The sequence below is a fragment of the Mercurialis annua genome, linkage group LG3, assembly GCF_937616625.2.
Source record: "Mercurialis annua linkage group LG3, ddMerAnnu1.2, whole genome shotgun sequence".
In the NCBI taxonomy this organism is placed as follows: domain Eukaryota; kingdom Viridiplantae; phylum Streptophyta; class Magnoliopsida; order Malpighiales; family Euphorbiaceae; genus Mercurialis; species Mercurialis annua.
Window position 1 is genome coordinate 58,580,756 of NC_065572.1, and position 24,758 is coordinate 58,605,513.

Here is a 24,758-nt window from a genome sequence, read left to right on the forward strand (position 1 = left end):
CGCCCGGAGCAACTACAACATTTTGCTCGGCCGCGATTGGATACACTCCAACATGTGTATACCCTCAACTATGCATCAGATGCTCTTCATATGGCGAGATGACGGCGAGGCCGAGGTTGTGCAGGGTGATCCCAACCCCTTCGGCGAGGACCATAACGTACTCGAAGCACGTTTATACGATGAAGAGGTGCGTAACATACAATCCCTTAGTTCGAAAGGAGAAACGAGCGTTACTCGCTTACTTGTTAACTCGGATCGGCCGATATCAGTGACCCTTGGGGGCAAAGGCCGATCCACCATCCTCAAAGATTCAAAATGTTAGCACGGCATAAAGAATTGAGGGAGAAAATTAGACAGTTAGCCTCGCTGTACGATGTTGATTCGGCCGAATGCATCTATGAGGACCAGGAGCAAGACCCAACAGGATCGCTGCGGATTGGAGACATACGATTGGCAACCGGGAAGTTGGAAGATGATCCCGCCCAAGTACAGGACGATCTCCTCGAAATCAATCTGGGGACAGATGAATCGCCTAAACCCATATACATCAACGCAGGACTGGACGAGGGATTCAGAGAACAATTGATCGCCCTGCTCATTGAGTTCCGCGACTGTTTTGCCTGGTCGTACGAGGAAATGCCGGGCCTTGACCCTGATATCGCCGAACACAAGCTTCCATTAAAGAGTGGATTTCGGCCATTTCGGCGACCTCCCCGGCGAATGTCCAGGGAAGTGGATACTCTCATACAAGATGAGATCAAACGGCTGGAAGATGCCAAGTTTATTCGGGAAGCCCAATACACCGAATGGCTTTCTAACATCGTACCAGTAATGAAGAAAAACGGGAAGCTACGAGTATGCGTTGATTTTCGGAACCTAAACCTGGCCACGCCCAAGGACGAATACCCAATGCCCGTGGCCGATATGCTGATTGACAGGGCAGCTGGACACACAATACTCAGTTTCCTCGATGCTCACTCTGGGTACAACCAAGTTCCAATCAGCAAAGAGGACATCTCCAAAACGGCTTTTAGATGCCCCGGGCCGATCGGAGCGTACGAATGGGTCGTGATGCCCTTTGGCTTGAAAAACGCAGGGGCAACATATCAGAGGGCGATGAACAAGATGTTCAGAGGCCTTGAATGCCTTGAGGTCTACATCGACGACATCGTAATCAAATCAAACACCGGCGAAGTTCATCTGGCCGATCTCCGGAAAGGTTTCGAGCGTATACGACGTAATGGGTTAAAAATGAATCCTCTGAAATGCGCGTTCGGCGTTTCGGCTGGAAACTTCTTGGGTTTCTTGGTTCACCAGCGGGGAGTAGAAATAGATAAGAACAAAGCCAAGGCGATTATCAATGCTGAACCACCCAAAACCAAGAAGCAGCTCCAGAGGCTCATCGGTCAAATCAATTTTTTAAGAAGATTCATAGCAAACACAGCAGGCCGACTTCGCAGCTGGAGTGTTTTGCTGAGGGGAAGAGAGACCGATGAGTGGATATGGACGGACGAGCAACAGAGGGTGTTTGACGATTTGAAAGGTTACTTGGCGAAACCTCCGGTCATGACCCCGCCAAAGCCGAATAAGCCGTTGTTGCTATACCTATCGGCTGCACACGAATCCCTAGGATGTATGCTCGCCCAAGAGGACGACGGGGTCGAGAGAGCAGTCTACTATTTAAGCCGAGGATTGACGGACACAGAGATTCGTTATACCGACATAGAGAAAATGTGTCTATGCCTGTACTTCACGTGCTGCAAGCTTCGATATTATATGTTGCCGGTCGTTGTGTATGTATTATCCCAGACCGATATCATTAAGTACATCTTATCGAAGCCATACCTAAGGAATCGGATTGGAAAGTGGGCGATTGCAATGTCCGAATTCACATTGGTGTACGTTCCTCAAAGAGCTGTAAAAGGACAAGTATTGGCAGACTTCTTGGCCGATCACCCTGGCATTACCCTCAAGGAAGAGACACCTAATCAGGTAGACATCGCGTTCTTCAACGTCGACGTGTGGAAGATGTGGTTCGACGGATCCAGAACAAGCCAGGGGGCAGGCGCGGGAGTACACATCATCACACCCTTGGGGGCATCCTACCAGCTATCATTCAGACTCCAGTTCGAATGCACCAACAATCAAGCGGAATATGAGGCCCTCATATTCGGCTTTGAGATTTTAGCCGAGCTAGGAGCACGAGCGATTAGTGTAAAAGGAGATTCTCTGCTAGTCATTAAACAAGTGACAGGAGAATTTAAATGCGAGTCCGAGCTATTGGTGAGGTATTGCAACAAGGCGAAACACCTGATTGAAGGCTTCCAAGACACGAGAATAGAATACACGGAGAGGGCCGATAACGGCGTCGCAAACGACCTAGCTCAGCACGGAAGCGGTTACAAGGTAAACCGAGAATTCGACGCCATAGAAAGGGAAGCACCAAATCTCCACACCGGGGGCATCACGATTGACGAAAGACAGTTCTCGGTTTACCAGCTGGACGTTACCCAAGATTGGAGGGACGAGCTCCTGAAGTGGTTCGAAAAACCAGACGCCACGGATAGGAGGTTGAGGACTTTAGCCCTGAATTACGTGGTCTTAGCCGGCGAACTATATAAGAAGGGCTTTGAAGGGCTACTCTTCAGATGCATCGGTCCGAAAGAGGCGATGCTTGCCATGGCCGAGGTACACGAAGGGATAGCAGGCGCCCACCAGGCGGGTCCCAGAATGCGGTGGCTCATCCATAAATACGGCTTTTATTGGCCGAAAATGGAACAAGACTGCATAAGATATGCCAAAGGTTGCGAAGCCTGTCAGAAATTCGGCCCAATACAACATGTCCCGGCCGAAGACCTGCACTCTATTATCAAGCCTTGGCCATTCAGAGGATGGGCGGTCGACCTGATAGGGAAAGTATACCCCGGCTCATCTGACGGTCATACTTTTGTGATTATCGCCACTTGTTACTTCACCAAGTGGGTCGAGGCTAAACCTTTGAAGTCACCGACACAAGAAGCGGTGATCAAGTTCTTCAAAGAATACATCGTCCACCGACACGGCTTGCCCGAGTCCATAACCACAGATCAAGGGACGATGTTCACAGGAGGCGATATAAGTTGGTGGGCTTCCCAAATGAAGATAAAAATGTTGCACTCAACACCATACTATGCCCAGGCCAACGGACAAGCCGAAGCCACGAATAAAGCCATCAAGCTCATAGTGCAAAAGATGATCGAAGAAAACCCAAGACAATGGCATGTGCTTTTATCAGAAGCTGTTTGGGCGAACAGAACCAGTCAGAAGTCAGCTACTGGGACGTCGCCGTTCAGATTGGTTTATGGCTACGATGCGATGCTGCCAATGGAGCTGACCGTCATGTCTACTCGCCGCAGATACCAGAGCGAGTTGTCCAAGGAAGACTACTTTGACAAAATGGTGATAGATTCTCTTGACCTCGACGAGGAACGTCTAACGGCGCTAGACCACTTAGAAGCCCAGAAAAGAAGGGTCGAGAGAGCTTACAACAAACGGGTAAAACGAAAAGTATTTACGGTGGGCGACATAGTATGGAAAGCAGTCTTGCCTATCGGCCATAAAGACACTCGGCTTGGCAAATGGAGCCCGAACTGGGAAGGCCCCTTCATTGTGGTCAACAAGTTAGAAGGCGGTGCTTACTTACTGGCAAATATTGATGGAGAGGAACACAAAAGGGCGATCAACGGCCAATTCCTGAAAAAATACGTCCCTAGCTGTTGGGAGGGCGTAGACCGTCGGTTGTTTGGAGCCACCGAAGAATAATAATATCGGTTATAAACTTCCGCCGAACATCCCGGAGTGAGGAAATTCATGGGGTGTTCGGCCACACTATGTAAGCACCGATCGCCACGGATAGGAGGTTGAGGACTTTAGCCCTGAATTACGTGGTCTTAGCCGGCGAACTATATAAGAAGGGCTTTGAAGGGCTACTCTTCAGATGCATCGGTCCGAAAGAGGCGATGCTTGCCATGGCCGAGGTACACGAAGGGATAGCAGGCGCCCACCAGGCGGGTCCCAGAATGCGGTGGCTCATCCATAAATACGGCTTTTATTGGCCGAAAATGGAACAAGACTGCATAAGATATGCCAAAGGTTGCGAAGCCTGTCAGAAATTCGGCCCAATACAACATGTCCCGGCCGAAGACCTGCACTCTATTATCAAGCCTTGGCCATTCAGAGGATGGGCGGTCGACCTGATAGGGAAAGTATACCCCGGCTCATCTGACGGTCATACTTTTGTGATTATCGCCACTTGTTACTTCACCAAGTGGGTCGAGGCTAAACCTTTGAAGTCACCGACACAAGAAGCGGTGATCAAGTTCTTCAAAGAATACATCGTCCACCGACACGGCTTGCCCGAGTCCATAACCACAGATCAAGGGACGATGTTCACAGGAGGCGATATAAGTTGGTGGGCTTCCCAAATGAAGATAAAAATGTTGCACTCAACACCATACTATGCCCAGGCCAACGGACAAGCCGAAGCCACGAATAAAGCCATCAAGCTCATAGTGCAAAAGATGATCGAAGAAAACCCAAGACAATGGCATGTGCTTTTATCAGAAGCTGTTTGGGCGAACAGAACCAGTCAGAAGTCAGCTACTGGGACGTCGCCGTTCAGATTGGTTTATGGCTACGATGCGATGCTGCCAATGGAGCTGACCGTCATGTCTACTCGCCGCAGATACCAGAGCGAGTTGTCCAAGGAAGACTACTTTGACAAAATGGTGATAGATTCTCTTGACCTCGACGAGGAACGTCTAACGGCGCTAGACCACTTAGAAGCCCAGAAAAGAAGGGTCGAGAGAGCTTACAACAAACGGGTAAAACGAAAAGTATTTACGGTGGGCGACATAGTATGGAAAGCAGTCTTGCCTATCGGCCATAAAGACACTCGGCTTGGCAAATGGAGCCCGAACTGGGAAGGCCCCTTCATTGTGGTCAACAAGTTAGAAGGCGGTGCTTACTTACTGGCAAATATTGATGGAGAGGAACACGAAAGGGCGATCAACGGCCAATTCCTGAAAAAATACGTCCCTAGCTGTTGGGAGGGCGTAGACCGTCGGTTGTTTGGAGCCACCGAAGAATAATAATATCGGTTATAAACTTCCGCCGAACATCCCGGAGTGAGGAAATTCATGGGGTGTTCGGCCACACTATGTAAGCACCGATCATTTGGTAGTACCATTTATGTTTCGGTATTTCACATCTGTTGAGTTTTTTCAACGGGTTCTCCGTTTTTCTCAACGTATTGTAATCTTTTTAATAAACATTATTTCGTATCGGACCAATTACGGACCGATAATATGAGAATAATCAGACATTGAAGTAATGCAAGGGAAATTTACGGCTCTCTGGCCAAATAAACATTGATTATTGATAAAAATCAAACAAGATACGGCCACCCGACCGATCAAATGGTACTAAAATTCGGAGCCATTACAAAACGCACAAAGCAACTGAATTGTTCCGGACTTGCGAGAAGCTAAAAGCTAAAAATTGTTCTGAACTTATAAAAATTTAAAAATGGCGGAAACAAGCGCCCAGTTCGCTACGAACTTGATTGAACTCGGTCATCGCCGTATCATACTTCGGCTTCATCTTTGAAAGATCTCCCTTGAGCAGATTCCGATGCTTCTTCACCTCTATCCCCTCGGCCATCTCCTTGTCCATCGAAACCTCGAGATCGCCGATGCTTTGTTGTTCAGAACGTAACTCATGCTGCATCAGAGCAATTTTCTCTTCCAGCTCCTTGACACGCGATCGGTGGCCTTGAAGGGTGGTGACAGCAGTCTTAACACTGGCCTTCAAGGAGTCCAGTTTTTCCCTCGACTCAAGCTCCCGCCGAACCAGCTCACCATGCTCAGACTGAATCAAGACCGACTCGTTATACATCCTCTGAAAAGCCTCCAGGGAAGCCGAGAGCCTCGCTACAGCCGAGCAAGCATCTGGCGTTAAAATTTTAACAGGGGCCTCGGCCAGAGCAGCTGTCGCCTTCTTCAGTTTTTCAACGTTCTCAGGAGATTTGAAAAGCTGGATGCCTTCGTTCTTCATACGGGCCATCACGGCGAGATGACCTTCCCAGTTCGGGACTTGAACGATCATTTCAGCCACCGGCTCGGTTTCAAGAACAGGAAGAGGCTCTTCGTTGTCACTGTCCGAATCCAGAAAAGCTGCCGCCTTGGCCGCCACATCGGTGATGTGGGGTGGAGAGACTGGAATCTGCCAAGTTCGACCACAATAAAAGATTAGCTGCTAGGCGATATGTTCTGAGGAAGAAAATATAAAGGTCTTACCTTAGAGGTTGGAGAGTGAGTTTGGTCAGCCCCAAGGTTGAGGAATTCGGAGGCCAGGGGCGATAGAAGAGCAGGAGTCTCCATTCTTCTGAGGATCTCCGAGACATTAGGTGTCTGGGAGCTGGTCGCCTTAGAACTTTTGTTAACCTCTTCGGCGCCCTGGGAATCGCCCATGTTCTGCTGATCGCCTTCGATATGGGTGTTTCCCTTAGATGAGGACTGGCAGCTCTGAGACGGCGTAGGGGATGGATTGAACAAGGCCGAACCTTGCAGCTCAGAAGGTTTCTTCCCGGACTTTCTCGAAGATTCGGCTCTTCCTTTCTTAGCCTTCGGTTCTTTGTCAGAAGTTTTGGCCGATCTTTTCTTTTTGCCCTTCTTGGCCGCAGGGTTCTCCTCTTCCTCGTCGTGCTCCCAGTTGTCCTCCTTCTCAAAGTGAGGAATGCCAACTGAAGGAAAACCAAAGTTAGTACATATATGAGGTCAGTAAACTGTAAAAAATTGATGATCGCCCGTACCTGGGATTCTCTGGTAACCGATGCGCACCAGCTCATTTATAGCTTCTTCATCAGGTGGACATCGGATGCCAGTGTAAGTTACTCCTAGATCAGTTAGATCTACCTTAAGTTTTTTAGACTTTCTTTTCTTGGGTTTTTTAATTGGGGCGATGATAGTCATGTTACATTTGGGGACAATTGGGGACTTATACTTAAACTTCGGCCGAACTTTTTCTAAGAAGAGTTGATAGGGCAGGTGTTTATATTTTTCCTCCCATATTTTATCCCATTTTTTATAAAAGTTTTGCCGAGCTATTCTCCTATGATTTTGCATTTTTAAATTCATTCCTGGGCGATCTAGAGGGTCAAATTTGAATTTATAAAAGCGTTCAAAACGAGCAATTTCATAATGATAGCCAATAATACCTGTGAAAGTTTGGCGTTTCGGAGCCTGCAAAAGAAATAAATCGGCATGAGTAGGTTTTCTGTTTAAAGGAGGTAAATCAAAATTATGAAGAGAAAGGATTTCTTTAGGCGATAGGTCGAAAAAAGTTTGGACGGTGGAAGTCCACCAGTTGGTGAATTCCGGAGTACAGGAAGAAGTGATGATAGGGCGAGATAGCTCGGACAAGGGGGGAAGATAGGCTTTATTAAGGCGAATGATGTACTGGAGTTTGGAGTAGTTTTCTATGGAGGTTCTATGGGTCCCGCGATTATTGAAGGCGATCAATAAAGGACAGGGAAGGCCTTGGCAAAAGCCAAATTGGCGAGACACAAAGTTCGGACAGTATGGTTCAACCCCACTCCGATCATAATCAAGCCCAGCTACCAAGTTTCTGCACTTTAGGGCGATTCCCCAGTAAGGACCACCAAGTTTTAGTCTCGGATCGGCTTGTACTGCTTCTTCAAAGTCTTCTACTTCCCATCCGGCGAGTAACCATGACGGTGGGTAAGTGAGCTGAAGAGCAGGGCACATCAATTCGGGCGACCTTATTGCATGATTATTGAAGACTTGTAAAACGTCAAGCACATGAGGAAGGCGAGTCCCAGCCGATATCAATTGAAACCCACATAATTCGGCTTTGATAGGAGGACCGACCTCGAAAAGCTCGGGGAAGTATAGGGCGAGCCACAGTTGGACAATCCAAAGTGGGCCTCCTGGGCACTTGAAGGTTCTTGGGTCTTTCAGGGGTGCGATATCGCCCAAAGAACGATATAGATGTGCCAGTATGAATTCGCCCAGGTTGCATCTTCGACCGTCGGCAAGCGCAGTAGCTAGGAGAAAACAGTCTTCGGTCACTCTGAAAGATGAAGTGCACAATATGTATTTGGCGATGAAAAAGGCCAGGAAGGCGATATGCTCATTACGGTCGGGCTTGTAAGGCTCCTCGCCCATGAAAAGTTTCACGAAAGCACCATAACTTTTCTGCGCCTTAGTTAAATTAAACTGTGGAGCATCGGCACGGAGATTCGGATTGATCCTTTCGCCGTCAAGGGGAACATTGAGCATGAGAGCTAGGTCGAGCAAGGTAACTGTCATCGGCCCAGATTTGAAGCAGAAGCAGTTGATGGCGCTCGACCAGAAAAGAGAGGCCCCCATGATGTAGTGTTTTGCTATCGGCCGGCTTGCCTTGCACAATTCAATTAGATCATGGATGCCAGTGTCGATCCAAGATTGTCGAAAGTGTGGTGAAAGTCTTACAGCCCATTGAGAGAACCCAGGATGTTCGATCGGCCAGTTTCTGAATGTAGTGCCGACCCAAACCGACGATTGATGGGGTAAAGAAAATCTGGGGGGGAGCAGCATCGTGAAAGGGAGAGGCTAGGTCGCATAAATGGCTCGGAGAGGTGACAATAGGACCGACGCATATTTGGCCATAACCCGCATCAGTAATTACCTTAAATTCTGTGTTCGGTGCGTTGGTTCGGACTTCGTCTATTTTTGCGGTCACTTGTTCGGCGAGGTTATTGGGAGCAGCCATGATTCCTGAAATGGATCGGTCAGGTCGGGCGAATAAAGTAAATAGGCGAGGTCAGAGAGGCGAGTGCTTACCAGGGAAGTTTTGCAAGAGACTTGGAGTTGCTGAAGAGAGAGAAAGCTTGTCAAAATGCGGAGAGAGTAGGTGAATGAGTAAATGAGGTGATATTTTTCTTAAGAAACAAAGTTAGAGGTATCCGAGAGGTCGTGGGGCCAAGATGTGACATCGTGGGTGACAGCTGGTGATGACGTGGCATGAAGGGGGTACCGAAACGTCGATAGATGCGCACCCCTTTAGAATTTCTCTGCAATGATTTGGGCCTCAGGGATGGGCCTGGCAGCGTCAGAGAAAAGACTAAGTGAAGAAACAAGCCCAAAAATAAATGTTTCAAGCTTGTTGGGGGCATTGTTTACACCGGCCCAAATAATTACTGGATAGGAGCTTCATGTGGGCTTACAAGGGATTCGGGCCCAACGAAAAGTCTTTTACTTATTGCTTTTTCTTCTTATTAGGAGTTTGTAACTCATTAGGAGTGTTTTATCTTTTAGAATTTTAGTCCTAGTTGAATTAGGAGTCTTAGTTATGAGGAGCTATAAATAGCTCAGAGCTTCATTATTTTTGTATCAACAAATCAATCAATCAAAAACCAATCCCAGTGCTTTTATCCCGCAATCTCCGGATTGTTTTAATTTAGGAGTAGTTTTCGGTATTAATCTTGCCTGAGTCCGTGACTCCCAGATTATTACTTCTTAAATCACGTGGTTAAGTGTCTTTAACCAAACAAGCCCTGTGAATATCTGCATAGGTTCGTTAAAGTATCAAACCTCAAACCGATCCCGATTATAAATTCAAAGATTCGAGTCCGGAATATTTCCAGGCGAACAAATATTTTTGGCGATTAATTGTTAACAGAGTCCTGTTTTTGTTGATATCCCTATTCTATAGTAATTTATACAAACCTAAATAGTAAGTAACTTAGAAGTAGAATTCTATTCTTCTATTAACAGTAAACTCCGAAGTAAATTCTGAATTAAAAAGCGAACAATTTTAAACAATTCTAACCCAAATATAATTCTATTGATATGGTTACTTTTTATTTTAATATTGAATTTATTTTTTATTTATACTCTTAATAAAACCTATTACCGTAATTTTGTTTGTTTCCCCCCTTCCCACATATAAGATAGCAACTAGCGTTTCGCCACGTGCTACGCACGTGAGCGGTATTTATATGACCCGTTATTTATAGTATTAAATTAAATTAATAATTGACCAACTCAATAATTACTCAATGCGCAATTTCAAAAATGAAAAAATGATCCCATTTAATAAATATTCCACATAATTTACGGATATAATCTATTCATAACAAACAATCATCACTAATATACATAAATTAATAACCGGAAATGAAAAAAAAAATTACTTTGAAGAAGAAACATTATAGACCTGAGTTTTAATAGTTATTAGAAATAGTTTATTAGAACAATAACCATCTATATGACCCGTTACAAAATTATTTTTTATTTAGATTGAAATTATAGTTTGTGAGTGATATTTATATGACCCGTTATATAAATTAAATATTAATTAAATTGTTAATTGTACTATTAAATTATTTTTGAATTTATATTTTTAGTTCTGGACATTTTTTGAGAAGTTAAAAACATTTTATGAAAATTTGTTATTGTTATAACAAACCCTATTCGAATACATCTATTTTACCTTTGTTCTATATTAGTGAAAATCATATTATTGATAGAGAATTTGTTACTTGTGTTCAGGATTAGGCTCAAAATAAAATTCCAATTTGAAACCCACATGATCAAAAATTCTACGCCTTTTACTATCTTTGAGGCTACTAATATAATAAAGAGTTTATGTTTTAGTTGAAAGTTCTTTTTGGAGTTAAATTTGTTTTTAGAGTTAAATTTGTACTTAATTTCGTAAATTTTTTAATTATTGAAGGCTACTGTTGTAATTTTACTTGTCCCCCCTATCCCACATATAAGATAGTTATAGATAGATAGATTATAGTTATAGATATAAATTACAGATAGATCAATTTTATTATGCTATAAATATTTAATATTATCAAATTACATTATTTTTTTAATGGGTTTACAATCTATTATGGCTTGATCATTATTAAGTAATAAAATTTTACACGTTATTTTATAGAAGATGTTAACTCTTAGTTATTTACTCTTTTTGTATGCAAAAGCAGACATATAGCTAATCTAGGCCTCTTTTGTAGTATTATAAAATTTATCACTCGGATGCCCTTTCAAATTCTAATTAGTAAAATTAAATTTTTTAATTAGTGAAAGAAGTAAACTTACAATTAACTTCTTCTTTCTTTATATTTATACTTAACATTGTAAATACTTTAATTATTAATTAATTTATTTATTTTTTAAGAGTTAAAGTCCTATTTCACTTCAAATTATTTTAAATCTATTGAATTGTAGCATTTGATATATATTGGAATGCTTCTAATGTAGTAGTAGATTTGAATTTAACTTCTATTATATTATATTATATCATTTAAATTAGTTTTTTATTAGTTTTATCTTTTCAGTTATAAAATATATCCTTAATGAACCTAATATATTTATAATTAGTGGATAATTTGATTAAAAAATAAAAATGCATATTTTAAGAGTTGTGTTGTTCAGTCATTAAATTTAAAATGAGTAAATAACTGGGTTTAGAGTTGGAAAATTTAAGTTAATTAAATAATAAAAAATCCGTCAAATTCAGTAAATTTGAATTGGATTGTCCGGATTAAATGAATATCGGGACAGTTTTAACGGATTTGTTTAAAGGAAGTTTTAAGGGCAATCCGGTCCGGCTAAAGTATCGGTTTCTAATTTTTTCGGTTTAACCGGTCGAGCCAAGTCACATTTAACAGTAATGTGCACAATTAAACCATCTCAACGAATATCATTCAAAAGTTTTTGCATAAAATTATTCCCACCAATATTTAGATAACAATTTATATAATTATTTTCGCATCCTTCAAAATAAACGCAAAGAAGAAAAACTAATCTTATCTTTTCAGATAGATTTTATTAAAAAATAAGGAAAAAATGTCAATCTGACTATAATTAAAAGAAATAATATAAACATATTTAATCTTTCATCTTTTTTTTTTTGAATTTTTATTTAATTTTATTAATTGAATAATTAAATGATGAAATTGATAAAAATAAAATTTGGATAGTTTATTCAAAGGTAATTTACAATAATATGTTTTTATCTTATTTTAGACAATTACTATCTTTTAAAATAATTTCTTTTAACTAATTATTTTATTTATATGATTATTTGCGAATTGAATTATTAATTGGCAAAACCCATCCTAAAATCCCTCTACTTTACCATTTTGACTCGAAAATCCCCTACCCTAAAGTTCGTCACGGCCGAGTCCTTCTACTTACAAAAATCGCATTTTTAAACCCTTATGTGGATGGAAAATGGTAAGTGTGTCTCACTTTCCGTTAAAGAGAGTATGATTAAGTAATCCATCAATTTTTATAGTCATATGGATCCTAATCACATGTAATACGATAAATGGTGGGCCATGAATAAAAAACAGAGAGAGATTTCTCCTTGGGCCATCTTCAAGGAGAAATTTATAGGGATGATGACAAATATACCTAAAATTTTAAAAATATTTACAAAAGTACCTGTAAACTTTTTTATTTACAAAAAACGACGGATTTAAAATTAATTACAAAAGTACCAAAAAATAAAAATTAATTACAAAAGTACGATTTGTATAATTTCGGTATAATTATGGTATAATTTTGGAATATTAAAACTATAAATCAGATAATTTAAAAATAATATTTGGTTTATTATTGGTATAATTTCAGTATATTTTCGGTATATCGATTATAAATTTTTATATATATTTTCTAGTTGATAACATGTATATTTTTTTATATGTATTTTTTATTATAGTTGGTAATGAACTAGAGAATTTGTATATTGTTGTTATAATTTTAGTATATTGTTAGGTTAATATTTAGTATGCGATGTGGTGTAATATTGATATAATAATAAAATTTCAGTATATTTTGATGTGTACACTCTTGGTATACTGTTGGTATAATTTTGGTATATTATTAATTTAATTTTTAATATACGATTTGATGTAATTTTGCTAAATTTTTATTTAATATTAATAAAATCTCAGTATGTATAATGTTGGTATAATTTTGGTATAATGTTGATATAATGTTAGTTTATTAGTATACTGACATTACACCCACAGTATACATCGTATGTTTGATAAATGTTTTTTTGTACTTTTGTAAATATTATTAAGATTTTTGAAAATGAAAAAAGTCAACATGTAATTTTGTAATTATTTTCATTTTTTTTGGTAAATGGTGTAATTTCCTCTTTTTTAAAAGGGCTTGAATTGTCTATTTAATGGAATGAATAAATAAAAGACCAATAATATAATATAAAAGTCATCTAAAAATCACAGAGTTTCGTCTATTTATTAAATAAATACATTAAAAAAAATAGAAAATTAAAGAAAAAGTGAAAGCCTCTGTTGGTTTGAATCAACCGAACCAACCAACCAACGTTTATCAAATTATAAATATAACTGAATTCTAGTATCTGATCACATAAATTTTTAGTTTGGTTTAATTTGGTTAGGATACCAAAGTTTTTTATTTACTTTTTTGAATTTTATTTTATTTTAAAATTAACCTTAATATAACAAAAAATTTGTCTATTAATTTTCCATATACGATTATAAGCAAATTAACAAATAAAGACTGTTTTTAGATATTTTTTATTTATTAGTTCAATTTTCAGTTATTTCGGTTTTTAAAATGTCCAAACCAATTCAAAAACCAAAAATCGAACTTCTAAAATACAAATTAAACTAAACCATATTTTTTAGGCCAAATATTTAAAAAAGGCCAAACCTTTCATAAAAGTTTCACAAAAGTCCTGACCTTTTAATTTTGTCGATTTTGGCCAAAAACAAATTATTTGGTTTCAATTGTGGCCAACTCTCAATTTGATTTCAATTTGCCTATGTGACGCCTATGTGGCATGCCAAATATTGAAAGGTCAGGACTTTTGTGAAACCAAATAATCCATTTTTGGCCAAAATTGACAAAATTGAAAGGTCAGGACTTTTGTGAAACCAAATAATCAGTTTTTGGCCAAAATCGACAAAATTGAAAGGTCAGGACTTTTGTGAAATTTTTGTGAAAGATTTGGCCTTTTTACAACATTTGGCCTATTTTTTAAACACCAAATTATCATTACAATTTTGGTTAGATTCAATTCGGTTTTTATGTATCTTTCTTGGCATATTTCCTTTGTGGAAAATTTAAATTGAATCTAATTGTCCTTGTACACTATCTCGAGCAAATTAGAAAAATAAATAAATATTGTCACTTCTATAAGATTACCTTTTTCCTAATCAATTTCTTTTTTATAATACAAAGTACATAAGGTGTCTTTTGATGAGTTTTAATTATGGAGCAACACTTTTAAACTTTTCATATTCAGACAATTACCACCGGAGCATATAGGTGCCTTATGGAAGATAAAGTTTTCAACATTAAATTTTAATCGGCTATATACATGAATGTGGTTTTAACCACAACCTTATTTAAACCGAAGGGCATCTTACCAATTCAAATATGCTTGAAGATTTTCTAAAAGATTGCAACACAATAACTTTTGTAGGAGGCCACCCACTTTAATACCGCTCTAGTTGAAGCAAATTTTATCAAATAAAAAGACCAACTCTCCCCAAGTAATTCTTACTCTAAAAAGAAGCAATGACTAGGAGTTCAAAATTGTCACCACCTCTTGAGGGGCTGTAAAGTTGCCATATTTCATAAAGCTAAGGCTCTCTCTCAAAAATTTGATTTCTGATCCCAAGTAATCCGCCATGCCACAAATCTCCTGAGATTGTGGATGAGACTTATCTCCTGAAGAAAATGCATACAAACTCAAAGCTGCATCAATATCACAAACATCCACCCAGCTATACCCTACTTCCTTCTTCACTCCCTTTTCTCTCATACCTTTCCTTAACTTCGCCACTTCTTTCCATTGCCCCTTATCAGCATACAAGTTAGACAATAACACATACGAGCCGGATTCTGCCGGCTCCATTGATATCAAAGCATCAGCTACCCTTTCTCCCATTTCTACATTTCCATGTATTCTACAAGCTCCTAACAAGCTCTGCAATACGGATAATCCCGGTCCTCCGGGAATTCGATGCGTTAGTTCCTCTGCCTCCTTTAGTCGCCCTGCACGGCCTAACATATGTTAGAATAGTTAGTGATTCTTGATCACAGGGCTGTATATTGCAGTGCTTGAAAAGAGAAGAATAGAGTGTTTATTAGTATACATATTATTATCAAATAAAATAAACTTGGATGATAAGAATTTTTGATGGTTTGCTATAACCTGGGCACTTGGGCTTTGAATCAAAGCTTGTAATTAATTAATATCTATATTAATTAATTAGTTGTTATAACGGTTAATATCTAAAGTGCCTCTACACAAGAGTTGTGTACTTTATTAAGAATTGTGACTCTATGTAGAGTTATGTCTTTTATAAAGAGTTGTAACTCTTGAGAATTCTCAAGTTGGTTATTATATAAACACTTTACACAGAGCAATTTAAAATAATCTTCTTCTCTTTAAGTTTTTACTTTTCGTACTTGTTCTTGGGAGAATTTAGATTTGCTTTCTAAATTTTAAATAGGTTTTGTTTAATCCTGAAGGAATTTGCTATTACCCAGAAGCAACATAGTGGGGGCATAATTTCTTAAGGACAGTGTTTTTCACGTTCAAAGCCTAAAGTTTCTAACAATCTTAAGAAATTATTCCAAATGGAGACTGCTGGTTCAGATTCTGCATACAACAAGTTTTTTAATTCTGATAGAATCAAATTGGATCGTTTTGATGGAACAAACTTCACCCGATGGAAGGATAAATTATTTTTCTTCCTTACTGAAGTTGGCGTTGCTTATCTGTTGGATATCAATCTACCAGAAATTTCTGAATCTTCTGCCGACGACACCGATGCTATCAAAATTCTTCGTAAAAAGCGCGAAGAAGACGAAGTTCGTTGCCGAGGTTATAGTCTGAATTCATTATCTGATAGGCTTTATGATTTATTCCGTACAATTAAAACTCCACAAGAAATCTGGAAAGCTTTGGAGAATAAATATACATCTGAAAAGCAAGGTACGGATAAATTTCTAAGTATGAAATTTTTTGAATTTCAAATGTGTGAAAATAAATCAGTTATGGAACAAGTTGATGATTTACTAGTCTTAGTTTCAAGACTCAAAGATTTGAACATTGAAGTTTCTGAACCTCTTCAAGTGGCTGCAGTAATTGCAAAATTGCCAACCACTTGGAACAATTATAGAAAGAAACTTCTACATACTTCTGAGGATTTCACCATAGACCAACTTATGAAACATGTCCGAATAGAGGAAGAAACTCGTTTTCGTGATAATAAATTTAATTTAGAATCTGGTTCTAAGGTGAATTATGTTGAGTCTAGTAATAAGAAAAATGAAAAGATGGGAAACAAATTTGGAAATAAAAGGAAATATGTTGAAGAGTCAAATGATAAATCTGTTAATAACAAGAAGAATAAATCTTGTTATTTCTGTGGAAAGAAAGGCCATTTTAAGAAAGAATGCAGGTTCTACAAGAAATTAAAAATAGAGGAAAGTACTCAACACAAGAAGGTAAATGTTATTGAGAAGCAAGCTGATCCTACAGAAATTGTTGCTATGATTGCTGATCTTAAAATCAGTATGATAACAGAATGCAACATGGCAACAGAGGAAAAATCAATGGATTGGTGGTACGATTCCGGTGCAACAATTCATGTATGCAACGACAGAAGTCAATTTAAGAAATTTGAAGTTTCTGGAAAAGATGAGAAGGTATTAATGGGGAATCATAATACTGCCAAAGTACATGGAAAAGGGATGGTTGAATTGCAATTTACCTCTGGAAAGAAATTAATCTTGAAGAATGTTCTCTATGTTCCTGATGTGAGAAAGAACCTTATTTCTGCAGATTTACTACAGATTAGTGGTTTAAAGGCTGTTGTAGAAGCAGGAAAAGTTATATTTTCTATGAATGGTGTCTTTGTTGGACAAGGATATTCTTGTAATGGCATGTTTAAACTAAATATTAATAAAGTTGATGTTTCTGTTTATATGCTTGATTCTTCTATTAGTTTATGGCATGCTCGTCTATCACATGTGAATTATAAATCAATTAAGTTTATGGCAAAAAATGGTTTAATATCTTGTGAAAATGGAAATCCTGGAAAATGTGAAATTTGTATACAAGCAAAAATGACTAAAAAGCCTTTTCCCAAAAATGAAAGAACAACTGGATTGCTTGAGCTTGTGCATTCTGATATTTGTGAATTAAATGGACATTTAACTAGAGGAGGAAATAGATATTTCATTACTTTTATAGATGATCATTCTAGATTTACTTATGTTTATTTAATTAGAACAAAAGATCAAGCATTCAATATGTTCAAATGCTATAAAGCACTAGTAGAAAATCAATTGGAAAGGAAAATTAAAATCCTACGAAGTGATCGAGGAGGTGAATATTTTCCAAATGAATTTTCTAATTTTTGTGAAGAAAATGGCTTGATTCATCAAACTAGTGCGCCTTACACTCCACAACAAAACGGTTTGGCCGAAAGGAAAAATAGAACATTGGTAGATATGGTTAATTCCATGCTTGTACATTCAAAATTACCAATAAATCTATGGGGAGAAGCCTTACTAACAGCTTGTCATGTACATAATCGAATACCTTCAAAGAAAACAAAAACTTCTCCATATGAGGAATGGAAAGGAAGAAAGCCAAATTTGGCTTATTTGAAGGTGTGGGGATGTATAGCCTATTATAGAGTTCCAGATCCTAAAAGAAGTAAGTTAGGGCCTAGAGCTCTTAAGAGTGTCTTTGTGGGATATGGAGAAAATTCCAAAACATATAGGTTATTGGATATAGATTCTAATGTTATCATAGAATCTAGAGATGTTGACTTTGTAGAAACAAGTTTTCTTCGAGATTCAAATATTACTCCGCAACCTATAGCAACACAAGACACTAACATGAATACTAGTTCTTTCTCTATGAATAAAAGAAAGGAAATAGATTCTTCCAGTGAACCTAGGAGAAGTCAAAGAGTACGAATAGAGAAGAATATAGGTGCTGATTTTATTTCTTCACAAGCATTAGTATTTTTAGTGGAAGGAAGTAGAGAGGAATTGTTAAATAAAATACCCATTGTTATGCATTTAGAAGAAGATCCGAAAACATTTAGTGAAGCAATGAATTCTCGAGATTCTGGCTTTTGGAAAGAAGCAATCAATGATGAAATGGACTCTTTGTTATCAAATGGCACATGGGTGTTAGTTGATCTACCTCCTAGTTCTAAACCCATTGGATGTAAATGGGTATTTAGACGAAAATACGATACTAATGGTTCTTTGCAAACTTTTAAAGCAAGATTAGTAGCAAAAGGTTTTAAGCAAAAGGAAGGAATTGATTACTTTGATACATATGCTCCAGTAGCTAGAATCACTTCAATTAGAATGTTGTTTGCTTTAGCTTCAATATATGATTTATATGTTCATCAAATGGATGTTAAAACAGCATTTTTGAATGGTGATCTAGATGAAGAAGTATATATGGAGCAACCTGAAGGTTTTGTTCTTCATGGTAATGAAACGAAAGTTTGTAAATTAGTTAAATCTTTGTATGGTTTAAAGCAAGCTCCTAAACAATGGCATGATAAATTTGATAATGTGATTTTATCACATGGTTTCAGCCATAATGGAGCTGATAAGTGTATTTATTCTAAATTCACTAAGGACTATGGTGTAATAGTTTGTCTCTATGTAGATGACATGTTAATCATAGGAACTAACATGCAAGGAATAAACGATACAAAGAAGTATTTAACCTCCCAATTTAAAATGAAAGATTTGGGGGAAGTTGATACAATTTTAGGTATTAAAATTAAGAAACATAGTGGGGGTTATGCTTTAAGTCAATCTCATTATATTGAGAATCTTATTACTAAATTTAATCATTTAGGAATTAAAGAAGCAAGTACCCCATTTGATGTCTCTAATAAACTGATTGAAAATTCAGGTCGATCTGTTAGTCAATTAGACTATGCAAGTGCTATTGGTAGTCTAATGTATGCTATGCATTGTACTAGACCTGATATTGCTTTCGCTACCTGTAAACTTTCAAGGTACACTCACAATCCTAGTACTGAACACTGGAAAGCCATTGGAAGAGTTTTTGGTTATCTAAAGAAAACAAAGTTCCTTAGCTTGGTTTATAATAAGTTTCCTTCAGTACTAGAAGGTTACACTGACGCTAGTTGGATAACTAGTATTAGTGATAACAAATCAACTTCAGGTTGGATTTTCACTTTGGGTGGAGGGGCTATCTCATGGGCTTCTAAGAAACAAACTTGTATTACTCATTCCACAATGGAGTCTGAGTTTGTTGCCTTAGCAGCGGCAGGCAAAGAGGCAGAATGGCTGAGAAATTTATTATTGGATATAGAGTTGTGGCCACAACCAATGCCAGCAATCTCTTTGCATTGTGATAGTCAAGCAACAATGTCTAGAGCATTCAATAAAATATATAATGGAAAATCTAGGCATATTTCATTAAGGCATGAGTATATTAGACAGCTAATATGTGACAGAATAATCACAATCGTCTTTGTTAGGTCTAAAAGTAATTTAGCTGATCCATTAACAAAAGGACTCTCGAGAGATTTGATAAAAAGCACTACGAGTGCAATGGGTCTAAAGCTAATTTAATTTCATCACTGATAATGGGAACCTTACCTTTATAATTGCTTAGCAATCTTAAAGGTTTAAAAGTGTAACAACAAGTTATCATTTGTGATGGTTAGCAAGCACTAAAATGTAATAGTGCTTAAGAAAAAGAGGTTGAGTATTTGTACTCTTAATGAAGTATTGTTCGGATCAAAGAACAGACAAGTCTCATTTAAAGACTTAATCAGAACTTCACCTATATGAATACATGAAGTGGTGCCGCTTCGATCAAAAGTAGTTATACTAAACTTTTGTAAGTATTCATGAATTCAGGAGGTAGCACAAGGCCATATTGTGGTGCTAAAGCTCACGGTGAACAAGTTAAAAAAAGAGGACTTTGTTGAAATATATGTGTATGACATGTCCGACTTTGTCATTAAGAAATTATGGTTTAAGTAATAAAATAACCATTAATTTCGATAAAGTCTTGATTTGTCTATACTAATAGCAGGTTTAAGTTGAAAGACACCTTCCATATGCATAAATCTCAAAATTAAGTTCGATAATGAGTATCACTAACTAAGTGGGGGATTGTTAGAATAGTTAGTGATTCTTGATCACAGGGCTGTATATTGCAGTGCTTGAAAAGAGAAGAATAGAGTGTTTATTAGTATACATATTATTATCAAATAAAATAAACTTGGATGATAAGAATTTTTGATGGTTTGCTATAACCTGGGCACTTGGGCTTTGAATCAAAGCTTGTAATTAATTAATATCTATATTAATTAATTAGTTGTTATAACGGTTAATATCTAAAGTGCCTCTACACAAGAGTTGTGTACTTTATTAAGAATTGTGACTCTATGTAGAGTTATGTCTTTTATAAAGAGTTGTAACTCTTGAGAATTCTCAAGTTGGTTATTATATAAACACTTTACACAGAGCAATTTAAAATAATCTTCTTCTCTTTAAGTTTTTACTTTTCGTACTTGTTCTTGGGAGAATTTAGATTTGCTTTCTAAATTCTAAATAGGTTTTGTTTAATCCTGAAGGAATTTGCTATTACCCAGAAGCAACATAGTGGGGGCATAATTTCTTAAGGACAGTGTTTTTCACGTTCAAAGCCTAAAGTTTCTAACAACATATCTACCATGCACGAATAATGCTCTGCAGATGGTTCAATCTGATAGTTTCTTATCATTGAATCAAAGAAAGTTTGGCCCGTATCAACCATTCCTTTTCTTCCACATGCTGCAATTACGGAAAGGAAGGTGATGGAGTCGGGTCTTACTCCTTCCGTCTCCATCTTTTGAAACCAATTCATGACCGAGTCGTAATCTCCGTGCCTTGCGTATGCAGAGATAATCGCTGTCCATGCGAATTCGCTTCTTAGAGGTGCATCAGCGAAAACTCGTTGAGACTCACAAATGCTACCGCGTTTTGCATACATGTCAAGCAGAGCACTAGAGACAATAGGGTCCGTGTTGAATCCGAGCTTTATTATTTGGGAGTGGCACATTTGGCCATGTTTCAAAGATATATCCTCGGCAGAGCCGATTGCACTCAAGACACTACCAAATGTGTACTGATTGGGACTTGATTCTGCAACGGCTGATAAAAATGTGATATAAGCTTCTTGAGACGATCCATTTTGTGCATACCCAGAAATTAAAGCATTCCATGTTATGATCTCTCTGTAATTAAGCTCCTCAAAAACCTTCACAGAATCTTTCATGGATCTAAACTTAGCATACATTGTGATGAAACTATTCAAAACACTCGATTCTGATGAAAAAGCACTCTTTATACAAAACCCATGAACCGTCATTCCCGATTCCACCAAATCCTTGACAGTGATTGCATGGATTAAACCAATAGATGTCACATCATTGGGATAAACCCCATCATATCTCATCTCATTAAAGAAAGAAACAGCATTTTCTTCATCAATGGATATCATCGTAGTCCATGATACTACATTGCGCTCAACCATCTTCCGAAACACCAATTTGGCATCCTCTACAACCTCACACTTAGAGTATGTTGAGATGAGAACATTACCAACTGAAACATGTATCCCATATCCTCTTTTAATACTCAAACCATGGACCTGTTTCCCAACCTCTAAGTTTCCTTCATGACCACAAGCTGAAATAGCACTCGTAAATGAAACATGATCAAGTTCTATCCCTCTTCTAACCATTTCGATAAAAATCGAAATGGCTTCCAACCCATAAACTCCTTCCTGAGTATACCCTGATATAATTGCATTCCAAGAAACAAAATCCTTAATTTGCATTTCTTCAAAAACTCTTCTAGCCGCCGTTAAACATCCCCATCTCGAATACATAGTTACAAGAGCATTCCCAACAAAAACTTCACAATCTAATCCAACTTTAAATATACAAGATGCAACTGTAATCCAAAAGGAATCTCTTGAATTGTGGAACAAAGAGAAAGAACAGTAGTATAAGTTACAGCATCATATACAACCCCATTTAGATTCATTCTCAAAGCAAAATTAAGAGCATCGTCTCTCTGTTGAAATCCTGAAAGCACGGTATTCCAAGAAACTACATCAGGGTTATTTAAATTCTCAAAAATACATAAAGTTTGATTAAACTCTCCAGCCTTGCAGTACATATTCATAAGCGAATTGGGTACTGTAGTGTGCGAATAAAACCCGGAAGTAATAGCAAAACCATGGATTTGAGACCCAAGAAATATGTCACCACGGCAACATTTGAGTGCTAAGGAAAGAGTAACTTCATCAACACTGTTAAAAAAATCAAACTGGACGTGTTTCTTAAATATTTTAAGCGCTTGAAATGAGAGATTCTTGTGTATAGAATCGACCATTGATCTATGAATGGAAATAGCACTTGGTTGAGGAATTTTGTCGAACTGTTGGCGTGCATTGTTATAAGTACGAAATTTTTCAAAAGCAACGGACCGTTGGTTGGAGAAATTGTGTAGGGTTTTGCTATAAAATTGGCGGGTAAGCATTTGAATTTGATTAACAAGAATGAAATTTGATCAGTAGCCTTTCTTGTGTCGAACATTTTTCACCAAGTATCCGCTGGGCTAGTAAAAGAGAAAAAAATGTATGTTACGTCGTAATTTCTAGGCCTAATCACTCAAAAACCCCCGACCTTTAATGTTTTTTTCAATTCTACCCTGACGTTGCAAATTTGTCAATTTTACCCACTTTTGAATTTTCCGTTTTCAATTGTACCCCAATTTTTTAACTTTTATTAATTTTTTTACTTAAATGATGAAATCATTCAATTAACTAAGTATAAAGATGAAATTAAATTCTTTTGTATTCAAAAAAGTACAAATAAGTCCTTTATTTTTAAAAACTAATTAAAAACCATAATCAAATTAACACTAATTTAAATTCCTAATTAATTTAACAAAATTTAAATAAATTTTAAAAACATGCAATTAATATATATTAGACGTGGAGAATGTTTTTAAATTTTTTTCAAATAAAAAAGGCATTAATTTAATATTTTAGGGTACAATTGAAACACAAAAATGCAAAATAGGGTAAAATTGACAAATTTACAACGTCAGGGTATGATTGAAAAGGGGCTAAAAGGTCGGGGTTTTTTAAGGTATTAGGCCTAATTTCTATACTTTTATCATTTCCTTTAGGTCTAATACCTTAAAAAATCCCGATTTTATAGTCCCTTTTTTATTCTATTCCGATGTTAACAATTTGTCAATTTTATCATATTTCGTATTTATTGTTTCAATAGTAATCTGAAATATTAAATTGACGTCTTTTTTATTTAAAAATAATTCAAAAACATTTTCTATGTATTGTACACGATACCATATTTAACTTAAAAGGGGTTTGAATAAACTTACGATACCATTTTTATGCAAATCAATCTTATAAATCCATCATTGGATAATAATATATTGGTTCAATTAGTGGAAGAAAAAACTTTAATGTATTGATAGACTTTAAACGTAAGAGAAATTCTAATGATAGTTCTGAGATATCTAATTCCAATTTTATTGATGCTGGAGACATGCGTCCAGTGAACCTGACGCACCTATTACAATGTAGGGACGATGACAAAAATATCTAAAATTTTAAAAATATTTATAAAAGTACCTGTAAATTTTTTTTATTTACAAAAATACGACTGATTTAAAATTAATTATAAAAGTACCAAAAAATGAAAATTAATTACAAAAATATGATTTGTATAATGTCGGTATAATTATGGTATAATTTTGGAATATTATAAATATAAATCAGATAATTTAAAAATAATATTTGGTTTATTATTGGTATAATTTCAGTATATTTTCGGTATATCGATTATAAATTTATATATATATTTTTTAGTTGATAATATGTATATTTTTTTTATATGTATTTTTGACTATAATTGGTAATGAACTAGAGAATTTGTATATTGTTGGTATAATTTTAATACTCCCTCCGTCCGGAAAAGATAAGTTGATTTGGGTTTACACACTTATTAAGAATTTTAGTTATTTTAGTTAAAATTAAACAATTTTCCTAAAGTATCCTTAATAAGAAGATGCATTGTATTTCATGCTAATATTGACACATCAATTACCGAGACAGAGAATTCCCATGCTATTAAATGCAAATTCCTACTTATAGCATATTCCTTAACGAGGTAAAACCTTTATATTTTCTCACACAAATTTGAATTGCCGCCATCATAAAACTTAAAATATGAAAATATCCCGCTAAATATTCAACATGATTTTGTTTCCAAATATGAGTAGATATTATACAGAAATTTGAAATAAGAAAATGATGAAGACAATTGACTACCAAGCTCTTAGGATTCTCAGATTTGTCCATTTTATGAGTTTTCTTTTTCAAATAAGAAAATGATGAAGACAATTGACTATGACTCTTGAGTATATATAATGTCATGCATCTGTTGGAAGTATCAAACGTTATTAATGGATGTCATTTAAACTTGAACTACATTTAATTTAGTTGACTAAGTACTAAATTAAATAAGGATATTTTAGCAATTACTAAGTTAACTAACTTCTAAAATAGGAAATCAGCCTATAATTTGGGAAAAC

The 24,758-nt window shown here is 36.8% G+C and overlaps 1 protein-coding gene across 1 annotated transcript; it reads right to left on the minus strand.

Moving 5' to 3' along the window:
* Positions 1–14,383: 14,383 nt before the first annotated feature.
* LOC126671476 (pentatricopeptide repeat-containing protein At4g32430, mitochondrial-like) lies at positions 14,384–22,787 on the minus strand. Its single transcript, XM_050365243.2, is given in 3 exon segments — positions 14,384–15,128; positions 20,814–22,076; positions 22,079–22,787. Coding segments are annotated over 3 exon segments (2,352 nt in total). The 5' UTR covers positions 22,674–22,787; the 3' UTR covers positions 14,384–14,634.
* Positions 22,788–24,758: the final 1,971 nt, after the last annotated feature.